This window comes from Acipenser ruthenus, chromosome 5, assembly GCF_902713425.1.
Source record: "Acipenser ruthenus chromosome 5, fAciRut3.2 maternal haplotype, whole genome shotgun sequence".
Taxonomy (NCBI): Eukaryota; Metazoa; Chordata; class Actinopteri; order Acipenseriformes; family Acipenseridae; genus Acipenser; species Acipenser ruthenus.
The window spans coordinates 32621380-32639371 of record NC_081193.1 but is presented as its reverse complement, the minus strand read 5'-3'; the positions used below and the strand labels follow the sequence as shown (position 1 = coordinate 32639371).

Below are 17992 nucleotides of genomic sequence, written 5' to 3'. Positions count from 1 at the left end.
AGGATCGGAGGACAGTTAGAAATTAAGTGGAGAGAGACACTTCTTTGCACAGAGTGGTGAGGTTGTGGAATGGACTACCTAATATTGTTGAGGCAGAAACACTTGGTTCCTGTAAGACCCAACTTGATAAAGTTCTGAGATCAATCGGCTACTAGAACTGGACGAACTTAGATGGGCTGAATGGCCTCCTCTTGGATTTCAAGTTCTTAAAAGCCACACATGACAGCATTATAGAAACATGCAGTGGATTAATAAAAATAAAGTTCCACGTTTTGAACAGATAAAACAGATAAGTGCCCTACACCAATAGCGGTTAAACTATGAAACAATTAAAGCCCTTTGACTAATCCATGGCCATTCAGAATGATATGCATCTCTGGAAAATCATCTTGTGCCATGTTCTCCGCTTCTTTAGGTCCAGTTCACGAAACGGTGTATGATTTTTGGAGGATGATCTGGCAGGAGCAATCTGCATGTGTTGTGATGGTTACTAATCTGGTTGAAGTTGGACGTGTGAGTGTGTATATATATTTATGTTTTTAATTTTATTTATTTATTCATTCATTTATGGTTGGTTTTGAAGGAATGTACTCTTAAGTGTCTGTTTTTGTGCATTTTCTAAATATACTGTACAGTATATAGGCAATCGAGAATGATATTTATTGATTACAAAACTCCAAATAGTCATGTTTTTTGTTTACACCTCATGTAGAAAGTAAGTTTTTTGGTTTCATTTTGTTCAGCATTTTTCTCTTTGGTTTGTTCAGGGACATACAAAGTTGGAAGTCAAAGTTAATAATAAAGTAGTTTCAGTATTTTAGTGGAAAATACACATGTGTATCATTATGGAGAAATATGCAGACATATTGCAATTGATCTAATATCGCTTGTAAAATAATATAACTGGCTGTTTTTCATTTAGGTAAAATGCTACAAGTACTGGCCAGATGATGCGGATGTTTATGGAGACTTCAAAGTGACATTCCTGGAAGTTGAGCCACTTGCAGAATATGTTGTCCGAACATTCACATTAGAAAGGGTAGGCAGTAGCACATTTATTACGTTTTTTCTGAGAAAATAACTTTCTCTTATCAATTAGAACAAACAACGATGTTGCTCCATTTTATACAAAAAAACACAGCATGATGAGGTGAAACATACACACAGAGAACAATCTAATTCATTTTTTTGTGTTTTGAACTTCAATAAAAGGTATTGACATATCTCTCCCCCCCCAAGTGTGGACCATACAGCTAACACGACAATTTCAATTGAATGTTTTACATTAGTAAAAGGCTTCAAAAGATTTGCACATAAAGCAGAATACTCAATTTAATTGTGTCGGACTGGCATCTTTTGAACTGGTTATGGAAATGTGATTTGTATGGCTTCTGTTAACTTTTGAAAAGTACACTGAGTAAACAGTTCCTCATTTGACTAGATACAGTACATTACAATTGGCTTGCTGAGCTCAAGAATATAACTTAAAAATTAAAAAAAGTACATCCAATGTTTTGTTTTTTTAATTGTATTTTTATTTTATTTATTATGCTAACTTTAAAATTCCCATTTCTCAGAACTATAATTTGTTAGTTACTATGTTCTTGCCAGCTAACGGATTGATTCTGTGAGATATTTGTATCTGAATTATTTTCTACATATTTTTCTATGTCTTTGTAGAGAGGCTTCAATGAAATGCGTGAAGTGAAGCAGTTTAATTTCACTGGCTGGCCTGACCATGGTGTACCTTACCATGCAACTGGCCTGCTGTCATTCATACGACGTGTCAAAATGTCAAACCCACCCAGCGCAGGTCCCATTGTTGTTCATTGCAGGTAAGCAATGTATGATGTAACAGCATTAATAAATACAACTATCATCTATAAAAACATCCCACCATCGCACCTACCACTGTAAAAACTCATGAATCATATAAACTTTTTGTTTTCAAGATGATGCAAATTAACACTCTGAGATATTGGCGAGTCCCTATTTTATATAAGGGTATATATATATATATATAATCAACCAAGACCGGGACCAGTTAACTGGTCAGCTATATGGAGTTATTTTTCTTAGTGTTTCGTTTTGACATTTGAAGTAAGCCAATTGTGCAGAGCTCAATAATGTGTTCCTTGTTTTTTTCAGAAAAATGTTTGTTCGCTCAAAAAAAAAAAATGTATGCAGGAGGTGGTTATGTGGATGGGGAAGCAAACCGCTTTTGTTTGAGCAATGTTTAACTAAACTACCCTTTACTGCTAGTTTTATGTTTTTATTTATTTATTTGTTTGTTTGTTTGTTTACACACACACGTGTTTTTGCAAGCTCAACCACAGTGCGTCTTTCTATGAGTTTCTGATCTTGATTGTTCTAGTGCTGGAGCTGGAAGAACTGGCTGCTACATTGTAATAGACATCATGCTGGACATGGCGGAAAGAGAGGGAGTTGTGGATATTTACAACTGTGTGAAAGCCCTGCGTTCCCGACGAATTAATATGGTTCAGACAGAGGTATTGCTTTATTTTTTTCATATGTATTTTTTTAATTATTATTTTATTTTACACATGTTTAATGTCGACCATTGTGATGGCAGTCTAAACACCATTACCAAGGTTATTTTCCAAATAAAATTGTACTTTTGAAAAATTAATCTTTTTGTTTTTACTTTCCACAGGAACAGTACATTTTTATTCATGATGCAATTCTGGAAGCGTGCTTGTGTGGAGAGACGACAATACCTGCTTGTGAATTCAAAGCTACCTACTATGATATGATCAGAATAGACTCGCAAAGCAACTCTTCTCACCTCAAAGATGAATTCCAGGTAAGCATATTTTTGACACACACTCAGTTATGTTGCTCTAGTTGTGTGCTTCAAACACACAAACACAACGTTGGTTATTCTCTTTATATTCGGTTATAAAATGGGTATATTACAGCATATCACCATGGGTTGGCACTTCTTTTCAAGGGGCAAATCACTGTAGATATCCATACACCATCAGAATTTTGAAAACAAAAAAATGGCAGACATATTGGAATTTATCGCAATAAACATGACTGACGAGATTTATGTAAATGCTCACGAGATATTAAATGAGTCTGAATCAGACACCAATGACTGATTTTAAAGTAGTGAAAAAAAAAGTATTCAAATCAATTCAAAACTCGTTATTATTATTATTATTATTATTATTATTATTATTATTATTATTATTATTTCTTAGGAGACGCCCTTATCCAGGGCGACTTACAATTGTTACAAGATATCACATTATTTTTACATACAATTACATTATTTTTTTACACATTATTTTTACATACAATTACCCATTTATACAGTTGGGTTTTTACTGGAGCAATCTAAGTAAAGTACCTTGCTCAAGGGTACAGCAGCAGTGTCCCCCACCTGGGATTGAACCCACGACCCTCCGGTCAAGAGTCCAGAGCCCTAACCACTACTCCACACTGATCGATCTCTGCTCCTCTCCCTGAACTACAGAGTTTCCCTATCCCATTTTGAAAATACTTTAATATATATATATATATATCTTAAGCTTTCAGCTTTTTAAAAGAGTTTTGGTTCGCTCTTAAACGAGACTTTGGTGGTTAAATGGAGGTTTTGTTGCCGCTGCCTCTGGTCTATGTATGTTGTTCTCCTCTGGTTGGTTGCATCTCCTGCTGCCACCGGTCCCACCCCCTACGCAGCTATCTGATCTGATGCTGAATATTTATAAATGCATCTCAACAATTCCTCGCCACATAAAGTTGTACAGGTACGATGGTATCATCTCTTCTGCTGTGCCCTGCATTGTTTTAAATTGTTTCTTATCATGGCCCAGTAATCCCAGCAAGGACAGTTTGAGAAGTACGGGTATTCCATAATGCAAATAACATCTATCTTGCTATTGTAAAGTGGTAGCACAAATCTATTATGGATACCTCCTTACAAAGGACGATTACAAAAAAATTAAAAACAGCACACTCACCTGATACTGTTGCAGGTTTTGTGAGGAAGGTTCTGCGTGATTTAAAGGCAGACTCATTTGTGCTGTGTCATGATGAAAATGGCCAGTAATATTTTACTTTAAAATGTAATGAACAAACCAAGAATTACAAGAGGTATAATGAATCAATGGCAATGTTCAATTCAACATCTATAAATCGCTTTTTTTATGGAACTATTTTTTATTAGTTTTAGGCAGAAGAATATTTTAATACGTTATTTTTTTCAATTTAGTAAGTTAACCCATTTTATTAGCTGAATAAGGCACTTCAGGGTGTCTTATATAAGCCCTGGGCAGTTGAAGCCACTCAGCTTGGCCTTGTGATTGCAACGCACCCGTGGCGTGGTGATATTAGAGGATATCACACACCCTGTCGTGCCTTATTGCTTACATATTAGATAATCCAGTTTCACAATTCTTTCACCATTCTTATTGACTTTATATATGAATCTACCAATCCTTGAAAAAAATGTAAAATATGATGCATTGCATCTTTTAGTTTCTAATAATTAATATTTGTATTACATAGAATTAGGGATGCACCAAATTCAAGTTTGAGATTTGGCCAAAATACCGAATCCATCTCAAAAAAATTTGTCCGAATACCAAATCTACAAAAACTGTCAAGAAAAACTGAAGGAAACTGTTGAATGAAAAACAGACTGGTAGCTACTAACAAAGGATGTGCACAATCTATTGTTTTGAGCCCTTTAGTTCATAGTATTTTTTATTACCAAATGGAAATATATCCCTGAATAAGATTTCAATTTGAAACTTACACAATTTGCCGCTAGCCCTCTCTCCCCACAATAGAAACGTCAAAATACAGAACTGTTTACCTTTACAAAAAAGGACAGCTGCATCTTTGCCATAACCCACTATTTTCTTTAATGACATTTCAGCCTGTGTCACCTGATCCGAGAGTAGGGTTGCCAACAGGCTCCAGAATCTCGGGACACTTTAAGGCAGGTCAGGTTTTGTAACTCGCCTCTCTAAACTATAATGTATTCAGTAAAGTGAGTGAGAATTGTGAGAACTGTTGCTAAATTAATTGAATTGTTTTACTTGGTTGTTACCAAAAGCACACACATGCCTGCGAGCGTCGTTTCCATCAATCAGACCTATACGGCAGCTGATTGGCTTTCTGAGTCTCTGAGTGGGCGGGACTGTGTGAAGCAAGAAATATTAAACAAATAGAAACTTTACCTGCAGTCACAAGGTTTAATGAAAGAGTGCAGGAGAGTACAAAGTTATCTATAATAATGGTGTTGGTCTATTTTGATAGATATTGTTTACTGTATAAAAAAAATGTAAGCAATACGATTAATCGTTGTTATGAGGCTCTCAGGATAAATTCGCCACCACAATTAAATGCTTAAATACATTTACTAAACTGCTCAAGCAATTCACACTCACTTGTCGAATACATTACAGTTTAGAGAGGTGAGTTAAAAAAAAACCTGACCTGCCTTAGTGTCCCGAGATTCTGGAGCCTGTTGACAACCATATCTGACAGCTATCAGGAAAAAATTACAGTGATGAGTGACCTGAATCTCCCTACGAAATAAAACCGACATTGATTTAAATGTGTGTGTAACACCTATCAAATGGGCTACAAAACTGTTTAAAAAATGTTTTTAATAAAACACAGCAGTTCCCAAATGGTTCAACTTGTATTGGCACATTACAGTAACGTAAAATGTTATTTACTAAAGCATATTGTTCAATAATGTCTTGCACATCTGATAGTTGTAAAGTTACAACAAATATATATATTTCTATGCACCGATTTTTATTTATTTTTTTCTCTGTTTTATCTCTAGAACACGTTTGACAAACAAAGCACAAAAGTCTACAACAGTTTGCCATTACTATATATTACAGGTTTACTACATAACTTAACTCCATAAACATTGTGTTGTGCGTCTGGGCGGATATAGGATTTGGATTACCCGAGGTATTCGGCCGAATCCGAACCTTGGTCAAAAAGTAGGTATTCGGGCCGAATCCGAAACCGAATCCTGGATTCAGTGCATCCCTACATAGACTATAATATATTGTAAATATTATACTACAATATTATAGCAACTTTAGTTTTTACATTGTTTTCTTCCTGTTGTACAGACACTGAATTCTGTCACTCCACAACCCCAGCCAGAGGACTGCAGCATTGCTCTGCTTCCCAGGAATCATGAGAAGAACCGTTTCATGGACATGCTGCCTCCAGACAGATGTTTACCTTTTCTTATCACTATAGATGGAGAAAGTAGTAACTACATCAGTGCTGCCCTTATGGATGTAAGTGCGTGCCCATGTATTATATATGACTGCAAAATAATCATTACTAATAAATAACCAGGAATCACATAGATAAACTGAGAAAGCTAGAGGCAAATCCAGGTATTTTTTTTATTTATTATTATTTTTATTTAGTTTTAAGTATATTACTGATGACTTCTGCACTATAAGTATGTTTTTTTTCATAAGGTTATTATATGAATTTTTTACCACTTTTAAAATTAGAAAAAAGGGTAGTCAAACTCATTTTAATGAGTTCGAGCAGTGACCGTACTCTACATTACTTATTTAATACTGTAGTCACGTTTAACTTTTTTTCTACTCACAAGATTTTTGATTTTTATTATATATTTTTTTTGCATGTTAGATTGAATGCTAAAACTTCATAGAAAAATGATTACTTGCAGTGCCTCATTATAATGTTAAGTTTGGTCTGAGTTATTTGTTCTCATTGGCTGAAATTTATATATATATATATATTTATATATATATATATATATATATATATATATATATATATATATATATATATATATATATATATACACACACACACACACACACACACAGTGCTGTGCAAAAGTTTTAGGCAGGTGTGAAAAAATGCTGTAAAGTAAGAATGCTTTCAAAAATAGACATGTTAATAGTTTATATTTATCAATTAACAAAATGCAAAGTGAGTGAACAGAAGAAAAATCTACATCAAATCAATATTTGGTGTGACCACCCTTTGCCTTCAAAACAGCATCAATTCTTCTAGGTACACTTGCACACAGTTTTTGAAGGAACTCGGCAGGTAGGTTGGCCCAAACATCTTGGAAAACTAACCACAGTTCTTCTGTGGATTTAGGCAGCCTGAGTTGCTTCTCTCTCTCTTCATGTAATCCCAGACAGACTCAATGATGTTGAGATCAGGGCTCTGTGGGGGCCATACCATCACTTCCAGGACTCCTTGTTCTTCTTTATGCTGAAGATAGTTCTTAATGACTTTCGCTGTATGTTTGGGGTCGTTGTCATGCTGCAGAATAAATTTGGGGCCAATCAGATGCCTCCCTGATGGTATTGCATGATGGATAAGTATCTGCCTGTACTTCTCAGCATTGAGGAGACCATTAATTCTGACCAAATCCCCAACTTCATTTGCAGAAATGCAGCCCCAAACTTGCAAGGAACCTCCACCATGCTTCACTGTTGCCTGCAGACACTCATTCGTGCACCGCTCTCCAGCCCTTCGGCGAACAAACTGCCTTCCGCTACAGCCAAATATTTCAAATTTGGACTCATCAGTCCAGAGCACCTGCTGCCATTTTTCTGCACCCCAGTTCCTGTGTTTTCGTGCATAGTTGAGTCGCTTGGCCTTGTTTCCACATCGGAGGTATGGCTTTTTGGCCGCAAGTCTTCCATGAAGGCCACTTCTGAGCAGACTTCTCCGGACAGTAGATGGGTGTACCAGGGTCCCACTGTTTTCTGCCAATTCTGAGCTGATGGCACTGCTGGGCATCTTCCGATTGCAAAGGGAAGGGAAGTGTCTCTCATCTGCTGCAGTAAGTTTCCTTGGCCGACCACTGCGTCTACGGTCCTCAACGTTGCCCGTTTCTTTGTGCTTCTTCAAAAGAGCTTGGACAGCACATCTGGAAACCTCTGTCTGCCTTGAAATTTCTGCCTGGGAGAGACCTTGCTGATGCAGTATTACTACCTTGTGTCTTGTTGCTGTGCTCAGTCTTGCCATGATGTATGACTTTTGACAGTAAACTGTCTTCAGCAACCTCACCTTGTTAGCTGAGTTTGGCTGTTCCTCACCCAGTTTTATTCCTCATACACAGCTGTTTCTGTTTCAGTGAATGATGGTGTTTCAACCTACATATTGAATTGATGATCATTAGCACCTGTTTGGTATAATTGTTTAATCATACACCTGACTATATGCCTACAAAATCCCTGACTTTGTGCAAGTGTACCTAGAAGAATTGATGCTGTTTTGAAGGCAAAGGGTGGTCACACCAAATATGGATTTGATTTAGATTTTTCTTCTGTTCACTCACTTTGCATTTAGTTAATTGATAAATATAATCTATTAACATGTCTATTTTTGAAAGCATTCTTACGTTACAGCATTTTTTCACACCTGCCTAAAACTTTTGCACAGTACTGTGTGTGTGTATGTATGTATGTATGTGTGTATATATATATATATATATATATATATATATATATATATATATATATATATATACACATACACATACAGTGCCTTGCAAAGGTATTCAGACCCCTGACCAATTCTCTCATATTACTGACTTACAAATGGTACATTGAAATTTCGTTTGATATTTTATTTTAAAACACTGAAACTCAAAATCGATTATTGTAAGGTGACATTGGTTTTATGTTGGGAAATATTTTTAAGAAAAATAAACTGAAATATCTTGCGAGCCACCTTTCGCTGCAATAACAGCTTTAAGTCTTTTGGGGTAAGTATGTACCAGCTTTGCACACAGTGTCAGAGTGATTTTGGGCCATTCTTCTTTGCAGATTTGCTCCAGGTTGTTCAGGTTGGTTGGACGATGCTTGTGGACCGTAATTTTCAAATAGTGCCACAGATTCTCAGTGGGATTGAGATCAGGACTTTGACTGGGCCACTGTAGGACATTCACCTTTTTGTTCTTGAGCCACTCCAATGTTGCTTTGGCCTTGTGCTTGGGATCATTGTCCTGCTGAAAGGTGAATTTCCTCCCAAGCTTCAGTTTTTTAGCGGACTGAAGCGGGTTCTCTTGCAGTATTTCCCTGTATTTTGCTCCATCCATTCTTCCTTCAATTTTAACAAGATGCCCAGTCCCTGCTGATGAGAAGCATCCCCACAGCATGATACTGCCACCACCATACTTCACTGTAGGGATGGTGTGTCTTGAGGTATGGGCAGTGTTAGGTTTGCGCCACACATAGCGCTTTGAGTTTTGGCCAAAAACCTCTATCTTGGTCTCATCTGACCACAAAACCTTTTCCCACATCGCAGCTGGGTCACTCTCATGCTTTCTGGCAAACACCAGACGTGCTTTCAGATGGTACTTTTTGAGTAATGGCTTCTTTCTTGCCACCCTCCCATACAGGCCAGTGTTATGCAGAGCTCTTGATATGGTTGACTGGTGCACCATTACTCCACTCCCAGCCACTGAACTCTGTAGCTCCTTCAAAGTGATTGTTGGCCTCTCTGTGGCTCCTCTCACAAGTCTCCTTCTTGTTTGAGCACTGAGTTTTGAGGGACGGCCTTTTCTTGGCAGTGCCTGTGTGGTGTGATGCAGCTTCCACTTCCTGATTTATAGATCCAGCTGTGCTCATTGGGATATCCAAACACTTGGATATTATTTTGTACCCTTTCCCTAATCTATGCATTTGTATTACTTTATCTCTAACTTCTGTAGAATGCTCTTTGGTCTTCATTTTCCTTCAGATTCACAGCCTGACCAATGATCCTTCAACAGTGGGGTTTTTATCCAGAAAATGTGACAGCAACTTTAATGGTTCACAGGTGGAGGCCAATGGTAAGGTAATTGTCTCCTCGTTAGGGCAATTTCTTTCATCGGTGTAAACTGGGAGCTTCCACAGCACAGGGGTTGAATACTTATGCAAGCAAGATATTTTAGTTTTTTTATTTTTCTTAAAAATATTTCCCAGCATAAAACCAATGTCACCTTACAATAATTGATTTTGAGTTTCAGTGTTTTAAAATAAAATATCAAACAGAACAAAATTTCAATGTACCATTTGTAATTCAGTAATATGAGAGAATTGGTCAGGGGTCTAAATACTTTTACAAGGCTGTGTGTGTGGTGTGTATATATATATATATATATATATATATATATATATATATATATATATATATATATATATATATATATATAGTCACCTCCGAAATTATTGGAACCCTTGATAAGCAAAAAAGCTGTATAAAATAAACAACACAGGTAATGAGCTATATTTTATGCTCAAACATATGGGAAAACCATATTCTTTTATTCTAATACAATTGCTCAGAGAAAGTTTTTTATTAACAAGTAATAACATTTTTGGTGTCAGAATTATTGGCACCCCTAAAGATTCTTATAAATAAAATCAAACTAAATTAAATCTGCTTTAACATTCTACTTCAAGTTCATCTCAGTCATAAAGAACTGTATTGTAGCCTTCCATGGCTTCCTGTTTCACTGGGGTATAAAAATGAGGTAACACGCATATGAAATCCATTTGTCAACCATCACCATGGGGAAAGGCAAAGAACTCACAAATGAAGAGACAAATGGTTGTTGACCTTCATAATTCAGGCAATGGGTACAAAACAATAGCTAAAAAACTAAATATACCACTTCCCACTATTAGGGCAAAAATTAAGAAGTTCAAAGTTGCAAGTGTATCTTGCCCCCACGCACAGTGAGGCAGATGGTTCAGGAGGCAAAGGGAAATCCAAGGGCCACAGTTGGAAAATTACAGAACTTGGTTGCATCTTTGGGTCACCAAGTCTCCAAATCTACAATTAGACGCCACCTCCATGCCAATAAGCTATTTGGAAGAGTTGCCAGAAAAAAGCATTTATTGAGAGCAACCATCAAACGTAAGCGCCTGGAGTTTGCTAAACGGCATTGGCACTTCGATTGGAACCGGGTGCTATGGTCAGATGAGACGAAAATAGAGCTCTTTGGCCACGCACACCAGCGGTGGGTTTGGCGTTGAAAGAAGGATGCGTGTGCAGAAAAGAACCTCATACCTACTTTAAAAAATGGTGGTGGATCTTTGATGTTATGGGGCTGTTTTGCTTCCACTGGTCCTGGGGCCCTTGTTAAGGTCAATGGCATCATGAACTCTACCCAGTACCAGGTTGCCTCTGCCAGGAGGCTGAAACTTGGCCACAAGTGGATCTTCCAGCAAGACAATGACACCAAGCACACATCAAAATCCACAAAGAAATGGTTAATTGACCACAAAATCAACATTTTGCAATGGCCATCTGTGTCTCCGGACTTGAACCCCATTGAAAACCTGTGGTTTCAATTGAAGAGGGCAGTCCATAAGCGCAGACTGAAGGATATCAAGGATCTGGAAAGATTCTGTATGGAGGAATGGTCTAAGATCCCTCCCAATGTGTTCTCCAATCTCATTAAACATTATAGAAAAAGACTTTAAAAGTGGTTTGCAGCGAGGTCTACGTGTATACAACTCTTCTGTGTTCAGGTGCCTTTGTACAGTTCTTTCATGCACTATTATGCCCGATGCATAAAAAAAAGCGCCGTTATCCTTGCAAGGGGAGGGTGCACAAAGTACTGAAAACAAGGGTACCAATAATTGTAACACTTCATTTTTTTGGGAAATAAATTTATAATTTGAGAAATGTGTAATTTTGGTTGATTCTATTGAATCATTAATAAAGTAAAATAGCCGGTCTTTGCTGGGGATTCCAGCGGGAGCGTCACATTGGCAATTCAGGGAGGCAGAATTGGTAGGGATAGTTTCTCCTCATTGCGCTACAGCAGACCCCACCGGTCAAGTGCCTACTGAGCTTAGGCAGAGAACTGGAGGACTGGCCTTTTTCCTTCAGAGGCCAGTAGCTTGCTGACATCTGCTCTTGAGTTCCTGGGCCTAAAAGAGGAAACTCGCTTGGTTGTAGGATCGGAGGATGTCCACTGAACCTTCAGTTCTCCTGAGCTGTGTGGGGAATTGTTGTGGTGAGGGGGAAAATAATTGGATGTTGTAAATTGGGGGTAAAATAATTGGGCACTCTAAATAAAAATATAAAAAAATAATAAATATAAAAAAAACTAGCTCATTGTAAATTGGTGTCACTGCTGCATATATGATTATACTGTACTATAGTATACATATTTTAATTTGAGTAATGCAAAGTCATTGATTCATAAACTTTACAAACTCTTGGACTTTTTCTAACCAAGCCATCAGAAGAATACCAGGTAATTTGTTGTTTTTTTTATTTTAATTATTTTAATACATAAATTAAAACTGGATTTGTTTCATGGCTTGACTAATGAAAGCTATACAAAAACCAAGCCTTTCATTTAAGCATACAAGTAGAGCAGTTTCAAAGTAATATTGGACATTGTAATATATTACCAAAAATTTAAGTTAATTCTAGGCAAACTGTATATTTTGCTTCAGAAATGGTTTGACGATATTTAAAAGGGTTTGGTTTGTAGCAATAAGTTGGTCCTTTACCAGGATGTTAATGATTATTTAAATACTTTTGGCTTTACCTGGGGCTAAGCTTCTGTTGGCAGTCGTTAACTGACTGGTAAGGGAACAATCCATTATACTTTGTGTAGCATTCCTTGTGCATGACACTTCATTTACCACATCAATGTTTATAATATACCTTTTGGTGTTTTAATTGTAGCATATTTGACTACTTTGTTTTGTTTTGCACATTACCTAGCTGGGTACTGTTTTTGGTCATGTATTTTTGTCCTCCCCAGCAGTCACAAGTGAAATTTTGTTTTGTTCTACTTTAAGAGCTATAGACAACCTGCTGCCTTTATCGTCACACAACATCCTTTGCCCAACACTGTAAAGGACTTCTGGAGATTGGTGTATGACTATGGCTGCACTTCATTGGTGATGCTAAATGAGATAGACCTTGCGCAGGTAGGCAAGATTATTTAGATATACAGTAAATGTTAACAAAATATCTACAAACAATGTTGATAACACAAATACTATATTGACTGCCTGGCACCTCTGTAACACCTTTTGTGTTACACACCATTTGTCCTTAATGAATTACTAGATCCCAACTGGATGTAAACCACTTTTTTTCTCTAAAACATAAAATAATAATAATAATAAAAAAGATTCTGCTATTTAAACATGCATTATTGAATTTATAGATGGGATCTTGGAAAAATAAATCCTTTGTTAACATTTAACATGGTAATGGATGGTAAATAAGAATATCATTGTTGCTTTAAGATGCTAACTTTGTTTATTTTTGTTAAGGGCTGTCCGCAGTATTGGCCAGAAGAAGGAATCCTCAGATATGGGCCTATCCAAGTTGAATGTATGTCTTGTTCCATGGATTGTGACGTGATAAGCCGGCTTTTCAGAATATGCAATCTTACCAGAGTAAGTAAAGCCCTCCTAATAAACCAATTTCAAGTCCTTTAGTGTTCATAGAGACCTTTCATATTCAAATCAGTATTTATAATATAGGCAACTTTACCGAGAAATGCAGTGTTTGCTTCTGTGTGGCATTCAAATATTAGTTCTGAGAGCTCTAATATGTTTTGTAATGCAGTCTCATCCATCATTTTACTCAGCAAGTTAACTGCAAGAAAAATAGCTACTGCTGGAGTTCACTTTTGCTCACTGTCGTGCTTTTGAATGTGGGCCTCAGTTTGTCCATGGTCAAACCTACTTTACTAATATTCACTTTGCTCCTTGTAGCCACAGGAGGGTTACTTGATGGTACGGCAGTTTCAGTACCTTGGATGGGCATCTCACCGTGAAGTACCAGCATCCAAGAGATCTTTCCTGAAATTAATTCTTCAGGTTGATAAATGGCAAGATGAATGTGAAGAAGGAGAAGGACGAACAATTATTCACTGCCTGTGAGTAATATTGTTACCTGTGAAAATTGAAATGTTGTATGATGTCATTTATTACTTCTGCTATTGAAAGCAAAATGACTCCTGAACTATAGTTAACTTGTACTGTGCCAGCTCTTGGATTTTGAAAAGAAATAAAAACAAAAATGTAAATGCTTTTAAAGCAGTTTTAATGTTTTAATATTTGCCTATTGTCAGTTATAAAATATGTTGTGTATTGCTTATAGTACAGCTATTTTCATTTCCTATTGAACTACTATTTAGGCATTACTGTGAGGATAACTTTTATGAATTTGAAAATGTGCTGCTACTTCTACAACTGATAATATAGTATAAACCGTATAAACCATTTCAGCAAGCAGCTAAATGTTTTCAGTTTTATGGAAACTTGCTCAATCTTACGGCACCCTTTGTTTTGACTGACGTCATACGTGTTACACAACTGTACTACTTTCAGTCATATATCATATATGCAGGTTTATCTAAACTCTCTATGCTAAATATGTTGATACAGTAAATGTTAATGTTTGGTACACACAGCTGTAATTCAGTGTTGTCCAGTAAAAATGACCCTGTTCACTGCCACATTGTTTTAACTGCTGGCCATTTTACTGAGACAGACCACATACGCTTTAACACCTGAGTCTCTCAAAGTTCAATTACATGGTGTTCACTGAACATTAATCGTTTCAGTGCCACACTATTGGTACACCTGTTTTTTCTTCTACGATTCACTTTTTTTTACATTTAACACTTTTTGTCCTGGATACATCTGCAGAAGTGGCTGGCTTTGCAGGTTTATTAATAGAAAAATAGATTTGTATAATGGATATAAAGCCTACTATAACCATGGGAGAATCCAGGATAAAATGTTTACAATTGGGAATCTCCCTTCACTTGATGTAATAAAAATAACTGCACGCTAGTGAATGAGCACAGCTTCAATTACCTCTATCAGCCACACCTGTATGGAGATTTAGAAAACAGTGAAGAACTCTGCTTTGCTGCCATAGTCTAGAGTTTACTCTGGAAGTAATACATTATTTTATTATCTCTTATGTATTTTCTTCAGCTCATTTGTCCTGCAGTCCCATCCATCAGTAGATTATAACTTGACTGGTGTTTTTTAATAATGCACTATTTTTTATATTGGTTATTGGTTTTAAAATCTTTCCTGTTGTAACTTCATATGTATAGTAACATTGTTCTAGATAATTCTATGATTAACATCCCTAGTGGCAATAATGTTTTCTATTACATAAACACTGTTTTTGATAAGTTAAACCAGTTTGCATGCTTCTCTGACTTGAAATTACTTGAAATCCGTCAGTAATCCATAAAGATGTGGTAATGCATTAGAATTAATGGAATTGACAAAATAACACTGAAGTCTAACATCTGTTTTTGTCTGCAGAAATGGAGGAGGACGCAGTGGAATGTTCTGTGCCATCAGCATTGTGTGTGAAATGATTAAGCGGCAGAATGTGGTTGATGTTTTCCATGCAGTGAAAAGTCTTCGTAACAGCAAGTCTAACATGGTGGAAAGCCCAGTAAGTTATTAAAATAAGCAAACTCTAACTGTTTAGAAAAGTGTGTTGTCTAAATCTAAATTTCATGTTACAAAGTAAGCAATTGGGTTGTATATTAACCACAAAAATGTGCTATACATTGCTTCCTATTTGCTTGTATTAACTTAGTGGTGAGATATCTTTTTTTTTTTTTAAATCAGGAAAAGAAAACCAACATGGCATTGCTACTCGCAGCTCTTAATTGTTTTGTGATAAGAAAAATAGCATTAGACTGATTACTCTAACCACATCCTCTTCATATGCTGCAATGCAGTAAAATGATCTAATCCCACCTGTTTCAGTATGCTGCTATCTCTAGCTAAGCCTTCACTGACTCTAGCTAAACCTTTTTTTGGAAATGTCTTTTTTAGTTTGTGTAAAATACATGCAATACTCCTTGAGCCTTGAGCTTTAAAAGAGAACACTCAAAGATCTAACCTAGTACCACGCCTTTTACACCTTGCTTGTGGTTACAAATGTTTTGGTGCTTCTAAAATCAAGATGAGTAGTTAATTAGCAACATGTCAGCCTAGCAGGCATCAATTTTATTTCAATTGAATGATTAGCATTTTGTATAAAAAGTTGCTTTTGAAGCTCTTGTGGTGTTTGGTTTGGCATATAATAGATGAAACAATACCTTTTATTTTCATGGTAACATTTGTAATGTGTAATAAAAATGTTGGTAAAGATTAATTTTAACTCTCATGCATTTTTTTTGTGTGTGTGTGTAGGAACAATACCGCTTTTGCTACGACCTGGCCCTTGAGTATTTAGAGTCGTCTTAACTGGATCAAACATACTACATCTGGCATTTTAACTTGGCAACATTCCAGATTTATAGCAGAGCAACAGATGAAGAAATTAAAGCAGACTGTCTTCAGGACAGACATTTGATTTTAAATATCACATTATCTTTCTTAATATGCTGGGAATGTTAAATATAATGATGTAATCCATTTGTAAATGTGTTTACATTTGTATCAAGCAGTGTTTGGTGCCACGATTAAGACCCGATGGTGGGTCAGATTTGCTTTACTATTGTTTTACATGTTTTTTATGTGCAGCCATTGTAAAGGATAACACTAAAGCAAACGTGTTGCATGCATGCAAAAAAAAAAAAAGTTTTCTATGTTAATGCTTTTTTTATAACCAATATCAGTTTATCGGAAATGTGGTCTTGGATGAGTGCACTCTTTATATGAAAGTGCTGCAATGTAACATTGGCTTAGTAGCATGTGTAATGTGCAATGATGGCTGGTTCACATTCTTTATTCATAGAGGATCTAAATCATAAGCCAAAGACTTGTGTAAATATGTCTATGGATCAAGCAAATTGTTTGTATTTATTGTTTACTGCATTCCTTTTGAAGGCTGAAGAAACAATCATTTTCTGTTTGTTTTTTTATTTTCTTTGTTTTGTTTTTTATTTTCTTTGCTGGAATTTAAAATGTTAACATTTTTACGTAGTTTATTTTTTGTATGTATTAGTGGAAGTAGTATACATTTTCTTAGGCCTCTACACATTTTGTTATAGTGATTTATTTTGTGCAAATGCTTGTCAGATGTATCCATGCAGATAAGATTTCAAAAGGTCTAAAAAAAAAAAAGAATCAAACAAGTTACATATTTTTTCTTAAAATGTTTTCACACATGTTTTCATACTTTGAGCAGTAAGAGAACACATATGCACAGTATTAGCAACAGCTTGCAGGGTTTTACCATTTTAAGGGAACACATTGAACAGTTGAGCAAGCTTTAAACATCTCAATCAATCAATCATGTTTATTTTGATGTCAGTTAATGTTGGCTTTTGGCTGTAACAAAGCAAACTTTGAAATTAAAATATCATTTTGAAATCCAATTGTCTTATTGTTATTGAGGATGTTAAATTCTGTAAAATATAGCTATATAAATCATTTAGGAATGTTTTTTGGTGGTCAACTCCAATTGCAATCAAAAGATAACTTATATCTTCATTATAAATTCTATTAATTTAAATGTGTTCACCACATTTTTCCCAATGACTTCTGAATAACCCTGTATGTACGTATGTATACCCATTTGCATTATTTTTTTTTAAAAAATGAATAAGACTTAACTTATTTTATTATCTTCCGTTAAGATACTTTGTGCTGAAAGAGTTCATAAGTAATTTATAATTGCCGCCATTTTAATTTACAAACAAAAGGTGTAGTTTCCATTAGTTATTGTATTTGTTTTCTGTATAATCCACAGCCATCTAAAACTTGTTAACTTGTTACATGCTAATTTCATGAATAGACTTTATAGAGAGTTGAAACCCTTGTTTGTATGTGCCTTAGAAGAGTCCTACTAAATTTATATACCGGTATGCTGTAAAAAGAATATACAAAAATACTGGTGTTTTATCAAGTAATGGAGAACATAAAGAAATCCAGCTTGTTCTAGTTCTTATGTGCAGAAAATTATGACCAATTAATAAACATGCTAACTACACAGCTGTATGGTATTGTATAAATCACCATTCACATTT

At 35.8% G+C, this 17992-nt stretch overlaps 1 protein-coding gene across 15 annotated transcripts in view; it reads left to right on the top strand.

Moving 5' to 3' along the window:
* The window catches only part of LOC117402914 (receptor-type tyrosine-protein phosphatase kappa-like), a 206625-nt gene extending 189284 nt beyond the window's left edge, over positions 1-17341 (top strand). For 8 of the 15 annotated variants that reach the window (XM_034004568.3, XM_034004565.3, XM_034004567.3 and 5 more), the window contains 11 exons: positions 416-513; positions 923-1039; positions 1681-1835; positions 2375-2510; positions 2675-2824; positions 6132-6305; positions 12822-12953; positions 13305-13430; positions 13752-13915; positions 15327-15462; positions 16212-17341. In XM_034004568.3, the coding sequence (XP_033860459.3) occupies positions 416-513; positions 923-1039; positions 1681-1835; positions 2375-2510; positions 2675-2824; positions 6132-6305; positions 12822-12953; positions 13305-13430; positions 13752-13915; positions 15327-15462; positions 16212-16265 (1442 nt within the window). In that variant the 3' untranslated portion in view covers positions 16266-17341. Of the gene's footprint in view, positions 1-415; positions 514-922; positions 1040-1680; positions 1836-2374; positions 2511-2674; positions 2825-6131; positions 6306-12247; positions 12266-12821; positions 12954-13304; positions 13431-13751; positions 13916-15326; positions 15463-16211 lie in introns of all 15 variants that reach the window. The other 7 variants (XM_059024017.1, XM_059024008.1, XM_059024012.1 and 4 more) reach the window with 1 other exon arrangement.
* The last annotated feature ends 651 nt before the right edge of the window (positions 17342-17992 follow it).